At 38.3% G+C, this 23,368-nt stretch overlaps 1 protein-coding gene, 1 long non-coding RNA gene and 1 pseudogene across 3 annotated transcripts in view; 1 reads left to right on the forward strand and 2 right to left on the reverse strand.

Moving 5' to 3' along the window:
• The window catches only part of LOC113637567, a 3,946-nt gene extending 2,267 nt beyond the window's left edge, over positions 1–1,679 (reverse strand). Inside the window, exons 1-2 of the long non-coding RNA XR_003439404.2 lie at positions 1,341–1,679; positions 152–201 (exon numbers count right to left, since the gene is read on the reverse strand). This is a non-coding gene — a long non-coding RNA (uncharacterized LOC113637567). The remainder of the gene's footprint in view (positions 1–151; positions 202–1,340) is intronic.
• Positions 1,680–2,649: 970 nt separating this feature from the next.
• Positions 2,650–21,450, reverse strand: tars1 (threonyl-tRNA synthetase 1). Of its 2 annotated transcripts, XM_027138508.2 has the most exons (20): positions 21,259–21,450; positions 20,257–20,337; positions 18,666–18,746; positions 17,945–18,135; positions 15,908–16,031; positions 14,246–14,367; positions 12,939–13,056; positions 12,766–12,830; positions 11,704–11,782; positions 11,376–11,522; positions 8,990–9,088; positions 7,660–7,826; positions 7,175–7,337; positions 6,818–6,955; positions 6,623–6,700; positions 6,421–6,521; positions 5,924–6,028; positions 5,602–5,674; positions 5,397–5,511; positions 2,650–3,474 (listed from the first exon to the last, which is right to left on the reverse strand). In XM_027138508.2, the coding sequence occupies exons 1-20, from the start codon at positions 21,316–21,318 to the stop codon at positions 3,326–3,328; spliced, it is 2,256 nt and encodes a 751-aa protein (XP_026994309.2). In that variant the 5' UTR covers positions 21,319–21,450; the 3' UTR covers positions 2,650–3,325. The 2 variants fall into 2 exon arrangements, with proteins under 2 accessions (XP_026994309.2, XP_026994310.2); XM_027138509.2 differs by lacking the exon at positions 18,666–18,746.
• Positions 21,451–22,155: 705 nt separating this feature from the next.
• Positions 22,156–23,273, forward strand: LOC113637548 (annotated as a pseudogene).
• The last annotated feature ends 95 nt before the right edge of the window (positions 23,274–23,368 follow it).

The raw sequence follows: 23,368 nt of genomic DNA on the forward strand, positions 1-23,368 counted from the left end.
AGCTGTTTAAAAAAAAAAAAAAAAAACATTCTTTTTTCAACATTTCACATCAATGAGCTAAACCTTGGGTTTTATTTATGTCACTTTAACCTTAACGTAAAGGTTTAAAGTGATTTTCAGACTTGGACATTTTTAAGCCATTTATACTCACCTATTATTTTTGTTATGATATGGCAGCCATGCTCATCAGGTGGAAACCTCCTGCAAACATAGAAGTTTTGAAAGAGTCAAATAGTGCTCACTACATTCTGAGCCCACATTGCAGAGATCCTACTACTAAATAGAATTTCTTTGTCTCATGCAAAAAAAACATCCCGCCTATAAACGCCAGCAATCTTTAATGATCTGAGATTGTAACATCAGCGTTCAACACAACTCAATAATAGTGATGATGATCTGCATGTTCTTTCTGTGTCTGTGGAGGCTTTCTTCGAGTACTCTGTTATTTTTCCTACCACACAAAAACAACACGGTGGCCGGATTGGCCGAGATAAAACAAGTGTGTAAATGTGTGTGTACCCTGTAAAAGACTGGCCTATCAGATTAGGTGTTCCTGGAATAGATCCACCAGAAGCCTGCTCAGCATGAAGTGGTTAATAAATGTGAGTTTGTGAGTAAAATGTCGAATTTGGTGACAAATTTATTCTAGCTGTCACTCACGGGTATCTAGCAGAAGTGGGATTTAAAGTCTCATTATTATTGTTGTTGTTTTATCTTGTATATATAACAATTATTATTATTATTAAGCTGTAGCTGTAATTAATTACTCTTTGTTTTTTGTTTAATTTGTTCACCACAATGGGGCGGAATAATTACTCTGACTTGTCATTTTTTCTCTATAGGAAGAAGATATAATCACTCTTATAATCAATTAACTTGTGGGGGTTTTCCCCATGAGGCGGCGCTATAATCCCATATCTTGTGTTTTTAGGGACAGTAATAAACTCGCCGTCTAGGTGTACTGCATTTTGCTTGTGAGAGTTTCATAGTATATTATGACAACACCAATATCTTTACAATATCATTACAATATCTCTTCATACAAGATATTTCAATCTCTTAGCAGAAAGAGCTGCAGGATATATGGAAAGGATAGATGAATACTAACCATACTATGTGTAATGTTAGTTTTACAGTCTACACTTTAGAGACACGGAAACAAATTTAAAAGAAAGATTTTTTGTATTTACAAGAGCCCCATAGAAACATTACAGGATATTTTCGTTGTAAACAACGCAGTTAGTCTGACGTTCGTATTGAGTGAACACATCACAAGACTATTTAAATTAAAGGAAAGAAATAGAATAGAGTAATTAAATAAATACAATGCATTGACTCACCTTAAATCCGCTGACCTTATATCAGACTCACATTACACAATGCTATAGTTTCAGCCATAGATCCTAATTGAGCGACGTGTGTTGTTTAGTTTAGTTCTTGATGCCCCTCTTACTGCAGTAATGCACACTAATGTACACAAGCTTGTGTTTCTTTATTGCTGCTGTTTCCCAGAAATCAGCCGGTCTGCAGCCATACAGAAAGTGAAACTGTCACTGATCCTGTGTTTTAAAACCTGTCATATTATGCAAAGTCTATTTCTAGCTCACATTACACACGTACACACACACACACACAAACACACACAAACAAACACACATATACAAACACACAGAAACATACACATCACACACCAACATCACACACTCGTATACACAAACACACACACCAAGACACACACAACATCACACACACAACATCACACACTCGTATACACAAACACACACACCAAGACACACACAACATCACACACACGTATACACAAACACACACATATACGCAAAACAAACACTTCACACACATACACAGCACCACACACATTTTCGAACAACAATGCACACATCACACATATACAAAAACACACAAACACAAGGTGCCCCTGATAGGCTACATACATACATACACACATACACACATATCTGGCATGAGAACAGTAAACCTTTAAATTGTAAAGATTTAGTTATTAAATAGTACTTGAGAAAGAGGAAGTAATTAGAGGTGGAGAATGTATTACAGAATAAATTGCAGAACACAAGTAATAATCCCTTTATTAGCTGTTTAACCCGGATATGGGGCGCGCGCGCGGGGGGGAGGGGGGTCTGTTTTTTTGCCTAGATGTTCTAGTGCACAGAGATCTGTAGCGTCTTCCTGAAGGGAGAAGAGCAAACAGCTTGTGGCCGGGGTGAGAAGGGGCTGTAATGATGTTATCTGCCCGTTTCTTCACTATAGAGTCCTGAAGGTTGGGCAGGTTTACATTAATGATCCTTTCTGCTGTTTTAACAGTCCGCTGCAGTCTTCTTAAATCTGATTTGCTGGCTGACCCAAACCAACAGTTATAGAAGAGCACAGAACCCACTCAGTAACAGCTAAGTAAAACTGTGTGTGTGTGTGTGTGTGTGTGTGTGTGTGTGTGTGTGTGTGTGAGTGTTGGGGGGGGGGGGGGGGTTCTCCTTAAGTCCTATATCATCTTCACATTTTGGAGCATGTTCAGCTCCAGGTTGTTGTGACTGCACCAGTACATACATATATATATATGTATATATATATATATAAAGAGATTGATAGACACACACTTAAATAATAAGACTTTTATGGTATTACTGAACTATTTTTTTATTTATTTGCAGACAGCCCCTGATTTATTTACATCTCTGGCATTTACCAGACACCATTATCCAGAGTGACATACATTTTATTTCAATTTATACAACTGAGCAATAGATGGTTAAGGCACCGCATGGTAGACCTGGGATTCGAACCTATGACCACCCGATCAGTAGTTCAGAGCCTTAACCACTAGGCTATAACATCCCTCCGCTCTATAAGACAGAAAACTTACAAAAAGTGAAAATATACCTTTCCTGAATCTCCAGAAAAAAAAAAAGAAAACGTTTTATTAGACCTTTGATTCATGTTGGGAAAATGACTGATACATGATTTAAAGTAAAGCTGTAGCCATGTAAATTTAAGCAAGTTTATTTTTTATTCTGCCATTAAGATTTTAAACACATTATTGCTTTTTGTTGTTGTATAAAATCCGGAAGTGTCGATGAGCTCATGAGACATGCCAGCAGTGGTTTGTGTTTATGGCTGCAGGGTGTGACACAACCCATCCTTACAATCGGTCCGGATGACAGAGCAGGGAACAATACAGCAAAAATTTGATCTGCTTTGATTTTTTTTTGGGGAACATTTTGCCTAAAAACTATTTTTATATCTGAGGTGTAAAACATCTGGTCAGATTGGCATGGAGTACATCACCAGGAGCTTAAAACTCCTCTTCTGCATTCCGGGTTCTCGAAGCCTTCAGCTGTCTCAAGCGCTCCATGCAGTCGGTCAGACTTCTTTCCCCGTGGACCTTGTTATCTCTCGTCCGCACATTCACAGTGTCGCTGCTCTTTTCCTTCTCTCCCACCACTGCACATGAAATGTAATAAATCATGAATGACACAAGCATCCTGATGTAATAAATACTGTATTCTTACTATCCTACAATGCACTGTACAATCATATTACAGAGTCAACCGTATGGTAAACCAGTGTTTATCATGCTTTCCCCTTCCACAGACACTTCAGTGTCAAGATTAGAGGTTGGACACGGGTTCTAAAAGTTCTGCTCAGACTCACCATAGCAGCATCTCACAACTAAACAAAAATGAAGCAACACAGCAAAACACCACTGATTAAAACACAGGATTAAAGAGCTGTTCAGAAGAAACGGAAAAGGCTAAAGGCGGTCAGCTTACTAAACAAAATTTTTTGCTGGATGATTTGGAGAACTTCTGAGACCAAAAGCTTTTCGATTTTCTAAACTCATGCCTAATAATGATATATGGATTTGCAGTATATTCTATACACTGTAGGTCTTCATGCTCTTGACTTTCCTTCGGTTTGACCTGAAGCTATGCAAATGTCTCTTTTAACAAACTGCACATATCCTTATATTTAAAGCTACAGAGTGCAGGATTATTAAAACTAGGGCCCGAAAAACTTTATAATATGAGGCTCCTGAGCTGCTTGTGAGTCATGCTGACAATCCAAGCAGCAAATGTGTCACACTGTCTAGGAGAGAGAAACAGAGCAAAACAAAGTACATCATCATACTCAAAGAGTATCATTTTTCTTACTGAACAGCTACCATTTTTTATTTGTTCAATAAGTTAGTGGGAAGCGCGACTTTGTTTTGGTATTTGTATCAGTATCCAGCTGTTGAGCTGAAGTGCTCGTGATAGTAATGGGGTCTTTGTGTTTGTCTGTGGTTTGTCCTTTTACAAACTCAGCCACATCGAGCAGCAGTGAGTCATCTGGTTTGTGTAACTTGTTCTGACTGCGCTTTGTGTTGGCGTGAGTGTGAGAACACTGTCCAGCTCACGCCTAATTTGTTTGACAGGTTGGGAAACAAAACACAGAGCTAGAATAATAAACTAGTGAACACAGATGAGGCCATATAAAAATTCTAATTAAAAATATATTTATTCCCCACACTGCATTTTAAACAGACAGCTTTGTCTCGGATGATGTTGGCTGAAAACCTGTCTTCATTCGAAAGCTAAAATTACAGCAGCTTTTAATTGTTCTGCTGATATTCTCTAAGCGACATTTGCACTCTTCATGTGCACGATAGCTGAAGTTATGAAGACTCAGGTGGCATCTCGAAACATCACCAATGCTGTCATTACTATTTATGTACGTGGTGCTTTGCATTTTTAATACAGACCTGAAGTCTGCTAATAAACTCCGTGTGCTTTAGCATTTACAGCATTGAGATCTGTGTGAGGTGTAAGGCAGAAATTTCAAAATCTTATATCTGCTAGCTTCATATATTGCCTGGTATGTTGTGCTTGCTTTAGCAATAGCTGAAATCTAATATTTCTATGGCCCAACTGCAGGATCTGATATTCTGATTCTCGGTAAGAACGTTCATAAAAACGCTCATAAACCCACACTGGCTGCAATCAGCCTTACAGGCTGTGAACTCACAAAACAGTACAAAATATAAGAATGTTGTAGTGAACCCTGTTACAAATGAATGCTTCTTTTCGAGCGTACATTGAGTGAAATGAGTAAACTGCATTACAATCTGCCACAGGTGAATAATCAGTGGATTACAACAAGATAGTAAAGGCTTGGAGCTTTCTAATCCATTACCTTCTCCATTCAAGTTTTTCAAAAACAATTAGTTGTACTAATCCATTTCTGATATGCATCCTGCATCAAAAAAAAAGTCTACTCAGTTTTCAATTCCTAAGCTAATTTAAAAAAAAATTGGGGTGTGCAATCAAAATAGAGAGAGTGTTGATTTTCTGGCCTACTGGTCAGTTACATGTGAACTCGCTTACCTAAAATAAAGTTGTACTGAGCCAGCTGTGCGTTTCTGATCTTCTTGTTCAGAGTGCAGCCTGGATCCAGATCTACATCCGTCATCAGACCTACGTTGTGAAACTCTTTTTGCACCTGAACAAAAGAGAAAAAACAACATTAAAAGGGTAGCTACTAGTGTAGAGTTCTAGATGTGCTGCATTAACAGAATGCTAGGATCCTCACTTTTTGTGCGTAATCCTCACAAGTGGGTCCAACAGGCACAACCATCACCTGACGTGGGGAAAGCCACAAAGGCCTAGGACAGAAAACAAATATAAATTGATGAAAGAAATTTGAGAAGAAAAAACAAACAAACAAAGGAAGTGATGAGTCAACATATTAACATAAAAACTGAGTATACAGCCAAGCTGAAGTAAATCCATGATCATAACAACAAATGTCTCATATGCAGCTTATAATGCAAAAAATTTAATTAAATAAAATGTAGCATCCATATTTATTTAACTTAAAAAAAATAGTGCAGCATAATGTATCATTTACATACCATTTCCCGCCATAGTTTTCTGTGAGAATTGCAATCATCCTCTCAACGGAGCCCAAAATGGCTCTGTGAATAATCACTGGCCTCTTCTTATCATCTCCATCATGGCTGTAGAGACAGATACATGAAGTGGGTAATGAGTTCAGAGTCAACCAAAAGTACCTTATTGCTTCTTCTATACCTCACTTATACATCTGAGCAGAAGAGGGTTAAGGGCCTTGTTTAAGAGCACAGCAGTGACAGCTTGTTGAGATTTGAACTGAAGAGATGAGTAACGTCTTAACAACTGAGATACAACTTCCTTAATTTATTCTTTTTTTTTTAAGAAACAAAGCAACTGACAAAAATCGTTTTGCAAAGAAAAGGAGTGTAATGAGATAGATGAGCACTAGATGTCACTGTTGCATTAAATGACGAACTGGTTAGTACAATGACGGACTACAGGAAGTACACGATAATAAGAACACTGAGGAAGAAACCCCGCAGCCGGTGTAGCCCACCTGACAAAGGTTAGATTGAAGCGGATGGGGAGCTGGAAGTCCAGCTGGATGGTGGCACACTGGTGGTATCTTCCAATGGCATCTTTGATCTGAATGTCAATCTGAGGGGAGAAAAAAAAGAGCATAAGTGGTCAGGCAAACTAGCACGAAAAAGAAAATGATTCTGTTGAAAAGTTAAAATTTTTTTTATCTCTTTTGTTACCTTTGGTCCATAGAAAGCACCATCTCCAGGGTTTAATACCCACTTCTCCCCAAACTCGTTTAAACTGTTCTCAAGTTGCTGTTGAAACAAAAACGAAGAAAGATCAATTTGTGTTGACTGTGGAAGTGGATTTACAGAATAAAACCGAAACCCGGCAATGTGACCGTGCAGAAAGCCACTCCGGATCCGGATTACCTTTTCAGCATGATCCCACACTTCTGGTTCCCCAAGGAACTTCTCTGGTCTGGTGGAGAGGTTCAGTTTGAAGGTGAAGCCGAATACGTCATACACGGCACGCAGGAACTCCAGACAGCCTTTAATCTCTGACTCAATCTAAATGTGCACAAATTTGAACAATTAAAGAATATTATTCCATCTCTCCCTCTCTCTCTCATGGATATGTTCCAATGTGTTGTAGTTTCTTCTTCATATTTAATGAGTTCATTGAATTTTCATGTATCTAGAGGTTTAATTCTTTTCATCACAGCTCTAGTTTGATTTATACAGTACTTATTAGCGATTCCAAAGGACACTCAGTAGAAAGCTCCACACCTGCTCCATAGCACAGAAGATGTGTGCATCGTCCTGCTGAAAGCGACGGACACGGGTGAGACCGGTGAGAGCTCCAGAGAGCTCGTTGCGGTGCAGCACGCCAAAATCAGCCATACGTAGAGGCAGTTCCCTCCATGAGCGAGGCCGATGATCAAACATCAGACTGCAGGGATATAAACAAACAGATGGAGATCAAACTGCACATCACAATGTTAAAGTGCCCATGAAATCACTCGACAGCTGCGAATTGATTCTGTAAGTTGACGTATTTCCTCAACAGTCAGTGATTTCTACGAGAGCCAGTGGTGTGTGAGATGTGCCACAACTCCTGAGAAACTCAAAACGGTTCAAACCATGGCTTGGAATTGCACCAGGCCATGCCTTATTTATTCCTAACTACTAGCCACGCTAGCATGCTTTCATGAACCAAGCAGAACACAAAATGCTTCATATATTAAACCAGTATCAAGGAGCAACAGTCTTACCAGTGTCCAGGGCAGTTCATAGGCTTAAGAGCGAAGATCTCCTTCTCCACCTCGAAGGAGAACATGTTCTCACTGTAATGCTGCCAGTGGCCAGACGTCTGCCACAGTTTGCTGTTGTAGATGTTTGGAGTGATCACTTCCTGGAAGCCCCTCTTCCTGTATTCACTCTGTAGTGCAGAAACAAGATACAGTTACATCACAAATTCAACAGTCAACACAGTGCTGTGCTGCGTTTAGGAAGGGACATGAGTAAAACATTTGGCCCAAAAAAAAAACAAAAAACAAACAAACAAAAAAAACATTTGAGAACATTTGGAATATTTAGAAACATAATATAGGCTCTCTCTCAGGCTTACTTTTGAAGGGAGGGGACGAACAATAGGCTTATACACACCTACACAAATATGAATAGAAATATAGTGCACATAAGTGTGATGGCATCTCACCTGAGTGGATGACATGTGTTTGTTAATAAAAGTACAATACAAGCTTAACTTGCAAGGCAGGAAATACAGGCACTTCAGCAAAACATGCTAAATATATATATATATATATACATATACACACACACACACACACACACACACACACACACACACACACACACACACACACACACACACAAATACATCGCCTCGGACAGCCACACAACGCACTCCTACCTCACTTCCAATAGTGTCTCCATCATCTTGCATCTGCTAGCGTGATATATTGCCTGATATGTTGTGCTTGCTTTAGTAATAGCTGAAATATCATTTTTCTACGGCACGACGCGGAACAACAACACAACAAACTGAGTTCACAGATTTATTACAAAAATAGCTGTGTGTGAAACCTAATACACAAAACTTACTTAACTATCTAAACTAGTTGTCTAATGTTAGTTTCAAAATGATACAATTAAGCTTACATAAATAGTTGCTATTCATAGTTTTGAAGAGCTGACCTTAATGTGATCTAGATATGTACAATGTACTGTGTTACACCTGCGCACAGATTTCCTGGTGATTCATCTTCACTCAGACAAACAGCAATGCATTGAAACTTAAAATAAAGTCTCTCTTAAATTCTAACAAGTTTGTGGGTAGCAGAGGTGCAATGTGAAAAAGGTACATCAGGTTTGTTATTCAGTTCTTTCAATGGTCTCTAATTATGGGTGCGGTAACACACTTATGTACACACACACACACACACACACACACACACACACACACACACACACAAACACACAAACACACACACACACACACACACACACACAGAAACACACAAGACAATGTTCTGACTAGTTCCTACACTGATGTCTAGCAGAGTAGCAGAGAAAGCTTACCCTTATAAACTCCATCAGAGTGTTGTAGATGTAGGCCCCCTTTGGGAGGAAGAAGCAGCTACCCGGGCTGAGATCATGGAAGAAAAACAAGTCCTGTTCCTGGAAACAAGAAACAACGTGTTGGTGTGATTGTCTGCATTCGAAACACAAAGATTTACTTCATGTATGAGGAAAAAAAAAACAGACAAAAAGACTTAACGAAATAACAAAGCAGGAGGAAAAAACTACCAAAATGCTCAGGGTTCTGATTATCATTCTCGCTTTAGCTGTGACAAAGTGGTCCCCATGTGCCCATCGGTGTGCTCCCTGGCAGATGGTGCATTAAGGAGACAGACATCTGCCAGCTTTACCCCCTGGCCTCGCTGCTAGTTAACAGAGAGCACACAGGAGCCCTGGGATTTTCCACACACACACAGCAGCTATAGTGAAAGCGTGGACGGTTCGCAGCCCGAGTCATTTACACACCAGGAAGACTTGCTTACTTTTCACGTCCATGCTTTTGCTGCTGGTTTGATCAACAACAGATCAAGACAGTTTAATCACCAACAGCCATCTTTCCACACAAACAGTAAACCTAGTTTTGCCGAGGGACAAGAAAACTTGGAGAACTTGAAGTTCGGGGGTGGCTGCTCAATAAATACCTCTTTACTCTTAATACCTGGAGAACAATCAGGGAGTCAATTATGCAGACAAACACACAAGAAATGAAACAGGAAGCTGTTGTTTAGATTGCGTACAGTGTTTAGTTAGAATCAGACAGCTCCCATGGCAATAAAACATATCCCTATTGTAAGCTGCACTAAAAATAATCCTAATCAGCAAAAATAAACATCCCGAATGTTGTGTATGACAGTCTCTACAGCTCCATGTGTAAATGAGAACACGTGCGTTGGTTTTAACATCATCAGTCTGCACAAGCGTGTGTATAAGCATAATTGAAATAGCATATAGAAAAAGTAAGTAACGTTAGCTAGCTAATCTCCCAGATGTGTCTAAAGCGCCGGTAAGAAATCAGTGAGAACAATATCTGATAAAATATGGCTGCTTAGGCAATCTGTAGGGGAGACACTACTGCTTTAATGTATAAAGCAGAATTAGATTCACAAAAGGAAATGCTACTAATTAGTAAGTAAATAAAAAAATGACAATGTTAAGGCAAAACCGTGCAACTCTTTTTGCTTTAGCATTTATATTTTTTAATAGCAATGAAGTAGACATGCCACTGGGAATTTAATTGGGGGGGAGAGAGAGAGAGAGAGAGAGAGAGAGAGAGAGAGAGAGAGAGAGATGAACATAATTCACTAAAGGAAAAAAGAACCAGAGAGTGCGAGACACATTTGTGGTTACTTTCGCCAACTCTAAGTGATATGACCTGTATATTTGTGAACCTTGGTCTCATGAGCTGAAAGGAAACAAGAAAAGATGGAGTTGCGACTAATTATAAATTTGCGGTTCCACAGATCAGATCTAAAGATGACAGAATGTAATGTGTGTAGGTTGTGACTAAAGCAGTACCTCTGGATTGTAAAGAAACTGATCCTTTATCTACATGATAATCCTTTGCACTGCATAATCGATACTGGACATTTCAGTTGCTTCAGAACCACTGAGCCTCAGATCATTATTTTCCTGGATAGCCATTTTTTCCCCCTTTGATTAAACAAAGAAATGCCATTAACTGCATTGGCTTCACTTCACGTAGTTTAAAGATTATTTTCTTTATGCCCACTTCTCAAATCTACCATTAAATTCATGACATTGCTAGATGCGAATCGCTTCGATCCAGTATCGCGTCACATCAAAGCAGACTTAATCCGCATCATTTTTTTTTTCATCAGCAGATAAAAAATGTATTAAGATGCACATCATCTCAGGAAAGATATTCAGTCTTAGTCAGCACCATGAAATACAACTCAGCAATCTCAGTCATGCATGACGATCAATCTTGATGTGTGGGTGATACTTTATCACAATACCTAATGAGAGCTTCAAGCCATCATACAGCATTTAGCCTTGATAGCAAAATACCAGCAACATGGTAGATTTAACACAATCTATAAAAGTAAATTATTTAAAAAGAAAGGGTCATTTTTGTCTCCGCATCTATATATTTTTGTCCGACCAGCCGTGCTTCAACGATTCAGTTAGTTGCCTTATAACATTTCCTTTAAACTTTCTTCAGGAAAAATAAAAGTGTATTGAAATGTTGCTATGGTCTAATCATCTCACTTCAGCTCTAGTAGGACATGTGGCTTTGTGTTTTCTTGCATCCAACCACACTGTACATGTTAGCAGAAATCCTAAAAATGCTCTCGTTCTGCACAATATAAAGTAAGTACATTTGCGACTTGACGTAAATGACGCATCTGCATATTCGTGTACATACCCGTCCTAATTTGCGGTGATCTCTGTTCTTGGCCTCTTCTTGGAATTTCTCCCAGTCCTTCAGCATCTTAGGGTCGGGGAAGGAGATACCATAAATGCGCTGCAAGGTCTCCATGTCTGCTTTGCCTTCCCAGTAAGTGGATGAATTCTAAACATTCAGAAGGCAAGAGTTAAGACAAGACAACTCACACAGCTTTATGTACACGATGACAGGCCAAACTCCAAAAAGACTTCGCACTGGGAAAACTCAATCAACTGAACATACCGAATTATCATTTTGATACCTTTATATTAGATGAACAAATCTGATAATCGGGCAGTTTTTTTACCTTATGAACCTTCAAGGCCTTGATCTTCCCAGTGTGTCTCACATGAGGTCCTCTACACAGGTCGATCAAGGGCCCACACCTTCACAGGAAGAGAAAAGAACACGTATAGCTGTAAAGCTGCTCTGTGACAATGTCTTTATATACAGTACATGCTCTGAACATTCTTTACTTAAACACGTCATAATAAGAGACTTAGTTTTTCAGCTATGTATAATGATATTTAGACTACATTCAACAGCAGACATAGTGCAGAAGTATATATTAGGGATGTAAAGACACTAAATCCGGTATTAGGTGTCATTCTGATACTGTGCTCAATGACTTAATACACAGACTATGCTCCGATTCCATCAACACAAAATGGCAGCAACCTGGATGTATTTGTGCTTCGCAAACATCTCAAGAAAAGATTCACCACCACCCTGATACACAACCCTTTCACCCCTCCACCCCAGATCACTATAACATACAAAATGCTTCAGAGTTGAGGTATAATCACCAGGTGTTTATTTTTAATGAGCATGCTCACTGATACCGCTCTGCATGCTCCGGTCAATCATCCTCATGCTCGGAATTAACCTTTTTTCCCAGTCCACTAGTGTTCCGTTCTGCCGCCTGAATGCAAATCGACTTGACAGATTTTCAATCAGACACAAATGAATTATGTTATCTGCACGAGTCTGAAACAAAATGAGTCAGGACACTGCTGGATTTCAGTCTGAGATGGTTTTAACCTTACCCAGTACAGTAGTGGGTAAAGATAACACTTTCAAAGTTTACATACTAATGAACAAGCACTTGGGGGCATATCAGAGAGAAGAAATAGGTTTGATATCTGTTTAGTTTTTTTCTATGACCTTTTTCATGGATATATTGCACCTACCTAGTTTTTACCTATGAAAAAAGAGAAGATTCAACTTAAAAAAAATAAATCCTAGCATTAGGAGTTCATTGTAAGCAGCACGATAATCAAAACAAAACAAGGCTGAAAGATGACCCAGTAGATTATTCATTTCTAAGCTAAATCTGTGGCAGCATGATAAATGTAAGAGTTAGTCCTACCTGTAAACCGTAGTTGTCGGGGTAGTAACTTTCTCATTCAGGATCCTGCATTTAAACTTGTTGTACTGCGGAAGACACAGAATTTCAGCTAAATCTCGGTTTAAGCAGAGTTTGTCCTCTTTCATGAGCTCCCACCTCCCGCTGCCAAACTGAGTCAAAGGGAAAACATGTACCTTGAACATCTCCAGAAGAGTCTCCTTCTTTACCTCCAACCGTTCAAAGGGCTGCTTCTCCTTGATAATCTTTTTACACAGGTTCTCGAGACAGGGGAAGTCATTACTCGATACGCCTCTGAAAAAGTGTTTGTGTGTGTGTCAGAGTGGGAGAGAAAATAGTTGAGTGCTCATGAATAAACATGGCTTCCGAAAAATAAATAAATAAATATAAATAACTCCTAAAGCTGTGAGAACGAAATTCCAAACATCTCCTGGATGCCACATTCAGAAGAACTTTCTATTACCAGTCACCTTATTTGGCTTTTGCTGTTGCGCAGCTGACACGTCTACACCATAAACAAGGTGCAGCTTGACAGTCAAATCATCTCCTAGAATATCATTAGCATAAATTGGCTTTTCAGCAAGAAAATAACAGTGCTTATTATTTCCTCCCTTTGCACTAATTTTAAAGCACAGCAAAAGAGCCCAGTCAAGGGAAAGGTCAAGTGTTTAGAAGACGTCGTCCCCAAGCTGGCTTTGAACAGACTGGCCGATGTGTCTATGAAATTAACATTTCTTTAGCGCGTACTGAATATTCAGCCACCGACGTTAGAATCCATTAAACTAATAAAAGTCTGACCTTGTGCTGGGAGAATAGAGTGCAATTCAAATCCTATTCACTTCTCCAGTCCTGTAACGCGTTTTTTTTTTTTTTTTTTCCTCTGCAGTTATTAAACTGTCTGGTAAACAACTTACTAAATTCACCTCCCGTATAAATGCTATGCAAAGTACGTCAAGTTCACTAGGCCACAGGGATTTTAAGAGATTTAAACACCAGAGTCAAATTTGTCATTTGTGGCACCATTTAGCACCAAATATAATAAATATATCTTATTTATATTTCTTCTAACTCCACTTGGCAGTTCTGAATCTCCTTTTTGTCTGCTGGAGAAGATCTCATTAATCTTACTCTGCTTACACAAACATGACAACACAAAGAATTAACATTCAAAGGATATACTGTAGCAGTTCTATTGTTTTAAGAAAAATCAATAAAATCATACCAGGCCTTGTTCGTCTAAAGCACAAGAAGCAAACAGATGCTACGTTTACATGTATGGCATTTGGCAGACGCCCTTCTCCTGAGCGACATACATTTTATCTCATTTTATACAACTGAGCATTTGAGTGTTAAGGGCCTTTCTCAGGTACAAGCTGCAGTCCATTGCGTTAATCACTGAGATACCACATCTCCAAACTGAGCTATCACATGCTAACAAATACACAGTATAGTTTGAACAGTAAAATATCGTTAGCACGCTTACTCATTGTCCAGGTACATGTCGTAGTAGAAACCGTTCTCAATAGGAGGTCCGTAACACAGGCAGCCTCCGTACACTTTCTCCATGGCCTCGCCCATAATGTGAGCACTGGAGTGCCAATAGACCTTCAAACAGAATTTAATTTCAGTGGAGGCAAATAAAATACATTATATGGCATAAGTACGTGGACACCTGTCCATCACTACTGATTACTAGGTTTTGGGGATTTGCTCATTCAATACAGTACAGGCCACTAGAGATGTTTTACACCAACTCCAGTGTGTTCATGGACCTCATGTTAGAGCACAGGATCACAGTCATGCTGGAACCATGCCATGTCTGGGCTTGTGACTGTACTAACACTGCACACAAGTGCATCTTAAATGGCATATTCATGTACTATTCTACACTATTGTTTACATTTACACAATATTTTTGGCAGACGCGCTTATCCAGAGCGACTTACATTTTTAAACTTATTTTATACAGCTGAGCAATTGAGGGTTAAGGGCCTTGCTCAGGGGCCCAGTGGCGGCACCTTCGTTGAAATTTACAGAATTTAATGGACACAACAACCAAAGAGACTTATATTTTATGCAAATAAGCAATTGAGGGTTAAGGGCCTTGCTCATGGGTCCAGCAATGGTGGACTTGGGATTTGAACTCATATCCTTCTGAGCAGTAATCCAACCACTAAGCTTCCACATCCCAATTGTGCAGATAGTGTTCCGATTGAGACGATCCACCCCTTCTAAAATTCATACGCTACATCTAACAGACTGCCTCATTAAGACCTTTGGAAGACGCCAATTATCCAGAGCGACTTACATTTATCTTATTTATACAACTGAGTATTAACTGGGGTTAAGGGCCTTGCTCTTGATGGACCTAAGATTTGAAGTAACGACGTTCGGATCGGTAGCCCAACACCTTAACCACGAAGCTACCACTCATGCAGTGCAAAATGCATAGTACATCATTTGGTACACAGCTAAAGTCATATGGCAGTGATGATCAGGTGTCCACAAACGTTTGGCCATTCAGTCTGGGAGGAGGTAAAATATAGCTCATACAAAAAAGACTGCAGATAATGAATCACTGCAAAATGCTGCTATTCCCTAGATTCCATCTAGATTAGTAAACATCTGATAATCCAAAGCTAATCATTTAACAGGTAGTCATTATCATGTGGGTTTTAGTTCTGTTAAAAATGGCTTACAGGTTATAAAATAATATTGCTCCACTTTTTTTGCCTCAGGTATTACATTATAAGATTATTTGCTCATGTCAGCGTTATATATTCCTACATCTGGTGGTAACATCTTAGTATTTATGTGTGTACTGTAGCACTGTAGCTCGAACTAGCTACAATCATTGAGGCAAATACTGGAATGATACATTGCAGATTATTACAAAACTATTTTTAAAAGATGTTCAATGTTGTTGCCGTCTTCTTGGCATCCAGGTAAAATAAAGTTTACTAACAAACGGACATTCATTGATGTTATGTAGATGCTAGAATGAGTTCCATTTTTACTAAAAACGTATTTCTGGAACTTGGCCATTTTCTCCGCAGCTTCATTAACCAACTGTTACCTGTCGAACAGGACCAACTGCTGACTCACCACTAAATCAAGTCAAAAAAGGAAATGGTTTTGCACTTACTGCTTGTGCTTCCTCATCATCGAACTTGAGAAGCTGCAAACTGCAGTCTCCCTCCAGCGGTCTGTCCAGGTCCCACACATCATTATTCACTTTGGAAATCACAGTGTTATCAGCAAGGCCATGGCTGGACAAAACAACAAAGGAAAATGTTCAATAAGATGCCACAAAGGAGAATGCAAATACTACAACACGAACTCACGCTTTATAATCAGATGCATTTATCGAGTGATGCAGATTTTTGTGCTTTTTTGCACAAGAGTCTCCTTTTAAACTCCTTTTAATCACTTTCTATGATCGCTGCGCACACACACACACACACACACACACACACACACACACACACACACACACACACACACACACACACACACACACACACACACACACACTGCAGCAAAGCTAACATGTGGTCCGCTGTGGTGACCCCGAACAAGAAGCAGCCAAAAGGCCAACAACAACATATTAAACGATGTTATATTTTATTATATAGCACTGCTGTAATTCATTATTGCATCACTTCTAGCTTGCGCTCTGTGTCGAGTATAAACCAGACATTACATGCATGACTTAGAAGAGAGACAATGTAAAATGAGGGCTATGTGACATATCCCGTGTACACTGGTGTTGAACTAAAAAAAAAAAAAAAAGAGGAGTAAAAGCTTTTGCTTTGACTATTCCGGTTTGTTAGGGTTTTTTACACCTGGTCACTTCATGCGTTTTCTGTGATCCGATTGTATAAAGACCAGGTGTAAATGCCCGCCGAAACGGTTTCGAGACGGATATAAATCCGATCGCTCAAACCACTTCAGGAGGTGGTCTGGGATGCATTTCAGATGAAACTGGACAGGTGTAAATGCATGTGGTTGTTCAATCCACATACGTCAGCGCTATACTCCTCCCAAACGGAATACGTCACTCGCAAGTGACTCGCGAGTCGTGCATCGTGCCAGAAACAAATATGTTTTCCCACCAGTGCTGGCTCCGATCTTTCACCCAGGTGTCTCGTTTGGTCTTAAAATGCACTGCTGCGGCCAGCGAAAATGCAGCAAACAGTAAATGCTGTTTTAGTAGCAACCGCACACACCAAAGCGTGTTCCATTTCAATTGCCCCAGAAATGAGGTAAAATATATTTGCATATTGGGTGGGAATAGAAAGATCAGATTTATATCCGATTCGCCAAGACGCATTTATGTGGCCTAATGTAAATGGAACAGTTTTAACAAATCAGATAGCTATCGGATCAGAGAAAACACATGAAGTGACCAGGTGTAAAAAGGCCCTTAGTTCTCCGTATTGTGTCTGGCAAACGAAAACACACGCTGCTGCTAAAAGGAGGAACATTTCTGTGTACTGAAATGCTCACAATACTCGATTATTATTCTACATTAAAAAGAGATTTTCTGTTCATTAACTCTCTTGGTTATTTAAATATTATAATATTCAAATATAATAGTATTATTATAATTATTACAGAAAAAACGAAGTCTCATAGTTAGAGTGGATAAAATAAAAATAAAAAAACTACTGAGAAATATTGCCCACTGAACAATGCTAAAAGAAGTGAACATGAAAAATTAGCATCCCTCCAAACTAGATGTTTTTTTTTTTTTGCAGAGTTTTGCAGAGAGAAGAGGGGAGAGGTTTGAATCAGCTCATGTTTCAGAGGCCAGAATATTTTAAAAGACAAATGAACTTAATGAAATGAAAAAGTAATTCCTGCCAGAAGCAACGTCCTTTGTTGCCAGAAGTGATTAAGAAACTCTGCGTCCTTCTTAATATCCGTTAACTGGCTTTTTCACCCGTTGGAAATGATTTAGGCTTGGTCTGAGCTGCTCCTGAACGCATTCATCTTCCGCTCGTTAACAGTCAAAGAATTTATTTTGAATTTCATTTATTGCTTGACCGACTCGTTGGTTCATGAAAATAATGAACAAATAGCGTGAACACTTAAGGGCAACTATGCGGAAGCAGAAATCAGACTTTAATGATACAGCAACATAAAAAGCTAGTTGTGTGGTGGCTTGTGTTGGTCTAACCTGATGCCACACGCCACCTGGTAGGGTGTGGTCTTCCACGACTCGCCGTCCACCACTTTCCCATCAGGCAGGGTGATCTTGATGGGCTTGCTCTCCATCTCAGCTCTCTTGGCAATCAGAGCATCGTGTTCAGCCTTTAGCTTGTTGTACATGACCAGACGATCTTCTATATACTGAGGCTGAGGGTTCAGCTGCATGAGCAAATAAAAAGTACAGGGAAAAAAAATTGTGAGGTCAGAACATTATCAGCACTGTTTCAGTATTTTTTTCCCCACCAGAATACTCACTTTCACCGCTCTGAAACACATTAACAAATATAAATATTATCAGAATTTTAAGTCTTTACATTAAAGCAAATGCGATGATTGTTGTTTTATTGATTGTTATTTTGTTTACCGGACTAGTCCCATACATGAAATAAGTTTTGGTTTGATTAATCGCATGCAGTGTGAAAGCCAAACAAACCCAGGATCAGTTTCCGACTCGCTCTAAGACAAGCACACATTCAGGATCTGTGTCATAACAGTCAACATAACACACCTTCCTGGCTTTAAATATGTGAATGAATCCGACATTAAGACAAATCCAATCCCATATTCAATACTAGATTATTTTACACTAGCAAGGTGAAGTCACAACGTGACAGTGGTTCCAGTTTGAGGATAGCGATAACTAGCGACTAGTCAAAGCTGACAGTAAAGCTCATTCCTTAGTCACTTACCTCAGTTCTGCCCCCTGTATCTGCAGTTCCTTTATTCTTCTTCTTCCCTCCATCTTTTCCAGCATTGTCTGCTGTCTTGGCCTGAGAAAGATGAATAAAATCGGAGTGTGACTGCCAGGCTGCTGGTTTTGATCACAATAATAACTCGGGAATTTAAGAACGCGCTTGGATACGACTGAAATGTGGCAGTTAAGATTGTGGCTGACCCTCTCATCCTGGACACAAACTTTTGTGAAGGCTGTGGTCAATAAAGACTAAAACTTGACGTAACAAAAACAGCTGCTTTCCATCCGCAACTGGCCGTATTTCAGTTTAAGAACATCCGGTAAGATGTGGGAATGATGTATTAACAGTGTGTTCTGCGATTAATGCAAATAAACTTGTAAACTAGAACAAAAATGATTTTCATACAAACGACAAGTCAGTGGCAAGAGAGTATAAAATTATTAACAATCCAAGAGACTGAAACTGAAAGTGTAATGTGAAAGACGTGTCTAACCAGTACATGCAGAACATACGTACTTTTACTGCAATTCTTGCAGACTAAATTGAAAGCTTTTGAAAATTTGTAGTGCAAGTTGCAGTCTTTTTGGCTTTTTTTTTTTGTAGAAAACAAACTGGTTCTTGTTTTAAACTATTACCAGTGACTCTGTGTAATTACTTTCTAAAATCTCTGTAATCATTCTGGATGCCTGTGAATTGAAGATAGCTTTGGCTGAAAGTGTGACATGATGATGTTACATGACATTGTGGGCCAAATCCATAGTGAGTTCAAGTTTGCTTGTTTTCATTTCTACAATCACAAAATCTTGTGAGAGATTGTCTGATATTCTAACAATCAATTACTTACATCAGGAAAACCTTGTTTACACATTTCAGTAATGGCTTTTTTAAAGTTAAATCAAAGGCTTGCACTCCAACATGTTCCCAGATACTCTGATTTGGTGTAAAATAAGATTTAATAAGTGATAGTTTGTATTAGGGTGAATTAAGTCCCAAACAGCTCATAATGTGAATATACAGTGCGCAATGCAGTAGTGTGAGGAAATGTTACTTATTTAGGTGTTTCACTTGGATAGGGAACAGAAGGTAAATATAAAACTCAGAACACTAAATAGAGAAATGTGCAAATGAAAATATTTAAAAGGAAATATCTAGTTATCTAATCATTTATTTCACATAGCGATGACTGTTGTTTTAGCTCAGATCATTTTTGCAATTTCCATATGCATATGACTTGGATGTGAATACATGAAATAAGTTTTGGTTTGATTAATCGCATGCAGTGTGAAAGCCAAACAAACCCAGGATCAGTTTCCGACTCGCTCTAAGACAAGCACACATTCAGGATCTGTGTCGTAACAGTCAACATAACACACCTTCCTGGCTTTAAATATGTGAATGAATCCGACATTAAGACAAATCCAATCCCATATTCAATACTGGGTTATATTACAATAGCAAAGTGAAGTCACAACGTGACAGTGGTTCCGGTTTGAGGATAGCAATAACTAGCGACTAGTCAAAGCTAACAGTAAAAGGAGAAAAGCAGAGAGAAACTGAATGAAAAGCTCATTCCTTAGTCACTTACCTCAGTTCTGCCCCCTGTATCTCCAGCTTCTTTGATCTTCTTCTTCCCTCCATCTTTTCCAGCATTGTCTGCTGTCTTGGCCTGAGAAAGATGAATAAAATAGGAAGTGTGACTGCTTGTAGATAACATACAACACTGCAGGTTAAACATACTCCCCAATCATGAGTCAGTTGAGGCTGCTGGTTTTGGTTTTTGACTTAGGAAGTTAAGAACGCTCTTGGATACGACTGGCGTGGCAGTTAAGATCGTAGCTGACCCTCTCATCCTGGACACAATCTCTTTGTGGTTGTGGATCCCCTCTGGCAGAATGCTGCGGTCTGTTATTCGCCACCTTGGACATTAATAAACAACCCCACCACTGCTCAGATACATCATATTACATGTTCCCAAATCTGTTATAATGCACCTTCCTTTCTCACACTGGGCCACTATTGTATATCCTGCACTAATGTACACTTAATTTCTTCTTTCAGTTGTAATATATGATGTTCATTATTTTTATTGAATTAATTACTTATTTATATAATTTATTATGTTAATTTATTCCTAATTGTATATTTGCACATCCTGCATTAGTGTACACGTCATGTCTCTATTCTTGTTTATATCCAATCTCTTTTTTTTTTTTGTAAATCTTTGTTTATACACATTATTATTTATGTATTTATTTACTATTATAACCTTTGTTTCCTATATTTATGCTTCTTCTCTATTATTACTAAGCACCAAGACAAATTCCAACACACATGTAAACCATACAATATCCTCTGGCAATAAAACGAAATTTGAATCTTATTCTAATTCTGATTAATGAACAATAAGCATAAAGCCAGCTATGAAATTACACCACATGCACAAAAAAAAGTGAGGTTACCTCCATTATTTTAAAATAATTATCCTACTACTTTAAGTGGAACAGTTAGCTGTGCTAGCATTAGAAGTTTGACAGTGCAGACAATTAGCTAACATGCTAACCACATTGCTATAAATATAGAACGTTACCTGCTTCCCTTCTTTAACTTTTAGGTCTTTCATCTGCTCACTGATGGCCTCTTCTGCCATTTTATAATGATAAAATAACTCAGGAACGCGAATATACAGTCCGTATGGTACTTTTATACTCTCTGCAACCTTGCGCTGAGCCGGTATTCAGCTCTAATGCTGATGCAACTATTCGGCTGTAATGGGCGTGTTCTTTCGTGACATGACAACCGATTTCAGCCAATGATGTCCCCGTATACTGCAACGTCAGTGTCGCTGTAAAATGATGCAATATTGACGTTAGAGATCGTTGCTAATGAATAAATAGGCTAATATGATATGATATGATATGTAAATGTATATATATATATATATTTTTTTTTAAATAAACTCCTTTTTTCAGTTATTCAGTTTTCACAGCAGAATAACTGGAATAAAAACTAAATTATTAAATAAATAATTTCACAACTGCTAAAATGATAAAGGATATTTACTTACATATTCTGAGTTTCTTAAAAAATTCAATGTCCCAGTTTCTCTATGAGAATATAGCATTGTATTTGATGCAATTCCTACAGGTCCAAGTAATATGGACTCTTATAAGAAGCTAACATTTCAAAAATAAATCGTTTTGGATGGTATTTATATTAAAGATTGTAAATGTGATACATTTTTTTAGAGAGTTACTTCACCATGTTGTAATATTGTGAAGCAAACAATACAGGAATAATATTTTTGAGAATATTAATTGGAAATTAGTTTGGACTTACAATAACAAATATTGCATTAACAATGAAATTTGTGAAGTATATTTAAAAATTATACACCTAATTTATACAACAAACCCATTTCTACAAAAATGTAAAAATTATATTTCACATTCTTGTACACTCTATAATATAAATATATGAAGCTAATATGTGGGACAAAAGTTAATATACAGAAAAATTGTGGGTTTTTTTATGGGGAAAATAAAATGGAAAAATGTCATATTTTTATTTTACATCTTTTTATTTTATTTGTAAAGTTTTATATACATAAATGTAAGTGGTCTGAAAGGAAACCAAACATTATTCATTTTAAGCTGGAAATGAACATTTATTTTGAAACTTTAAAAAGACTTAGAAGCCTTAACAATAATGTTAATTCCCATTTTTTAATTAATTGTATTGGTTAATACCACTTTTTGTATTTTTCCTTATTCTTTTCTTTTATGTTATATTACTGTTTTAAGATTTGAATACTGTCATTGAATTATGTTATAATTTGATATCGAAACAATAAAGAAGCTCAAGCAGCTGGAGATCCTGTAGTATGTGCAATTAAAAATCTGAAATGACAAACCATTCACATCACAATACTACTAAAAAATCCATACATTGGCTCGGAAGAAGGTGAGAAATAGAAAGTAGTTTCAGAAGATACTAATGAAGGGTCTGAGCAGCCAAAGAAGAAGAAAAATACAAATGAAGACAAAGGACAAAAGGGCAAGGTACAAAAAAATAAACCCATATTGGTGGACGTGGACCTCGGGTTATCCGCTTATGCCAATTCAAAAAAATATTATAACCAAAAGCAAAATGCTGCCAAAAATGAGAAGAAAACAGTTGAGGCTGCAGAGAAGGCTTATAAGTCTGTTGAAAAAAGATCAAGCAAACCCTTAAAGAGGGGTCACAATTCAAAGGAAACTATTCAAAAAGCCAGAAAAACCTTCTGTTATGAAAAGTTTCTGTGGTTCACTGGTTCAGAGAACTATCTCATCTTCGCTAGGCGTTACCAACAGCAGAATGAGATGATAGTTAAATGTTACCTGCAACCAGGGTACATCTTCATTGAGACTGATCTTCATGGAGCCTCAAACAATGGCTGTGTGCTTCAGTGCTGTTTGGGATGCCAAAATGATCACAAGTGCTTGTTGGGCCCATCATATCCAGGTGTCCAAAACTGAACCAAAAGGACAGCTCTTGAACTGCAAAGGAGGAGAAGAGAATCTGCTGGGAAAAGATGAAGTTGAGGCTGAGAGAGAGAAAACATAAAAGCTAATGAAGAGTAGTCAGGTGAAATCCAGATGCTGAAACAGGAGGAAGTGGAGAAGGAGAAGGAGGTGTGTGAACACAAAGAAGAAAAGTGG

Source organism: Tachysurus fulvidraco, chromosome 9 (genome assembly GCF_022655615.1).
Source record: "Tachysurus fulvidraco isolate hzauxx_2018 chromosome 9, HZAU_PFXX_2.0, whole genome shotgun sequence".
NCBI classification, from domain to species: Eukaryota; Metazoa; Chordata; class Actinopteri; order Siluriformes; family Bagridae; genus Tachysurus; species Tachysurus fulvidraco.

What these genes read in the sequence shown, in the direction of transcription:
- tars1 (XM_027138508.2), bottom strand. Translation starts at nt 21,318, where the DNA reads ATGGCAGAAGAGGCCATCAGTGAGCAGATGAAAGACCTAAAAGTTAAA. An exon ending in GACATGTACCTGGACAATGA is followed by an intron (nt 13,057 to 14,245) that starts GTAAGCGTGCTA and finishes ACACTTTTTCAG; the next exon opens with AGGCGTATCGAGTAATGACT. An exon ending in TTCAATCTAACCTTTGTCAG is followed by an intron (nt 6,029 to 6,420) that starts GTGGGCTACACC and finishes CTGTCTCTACAG; the next exon opens with CCATGATGGAGATGATAAGA.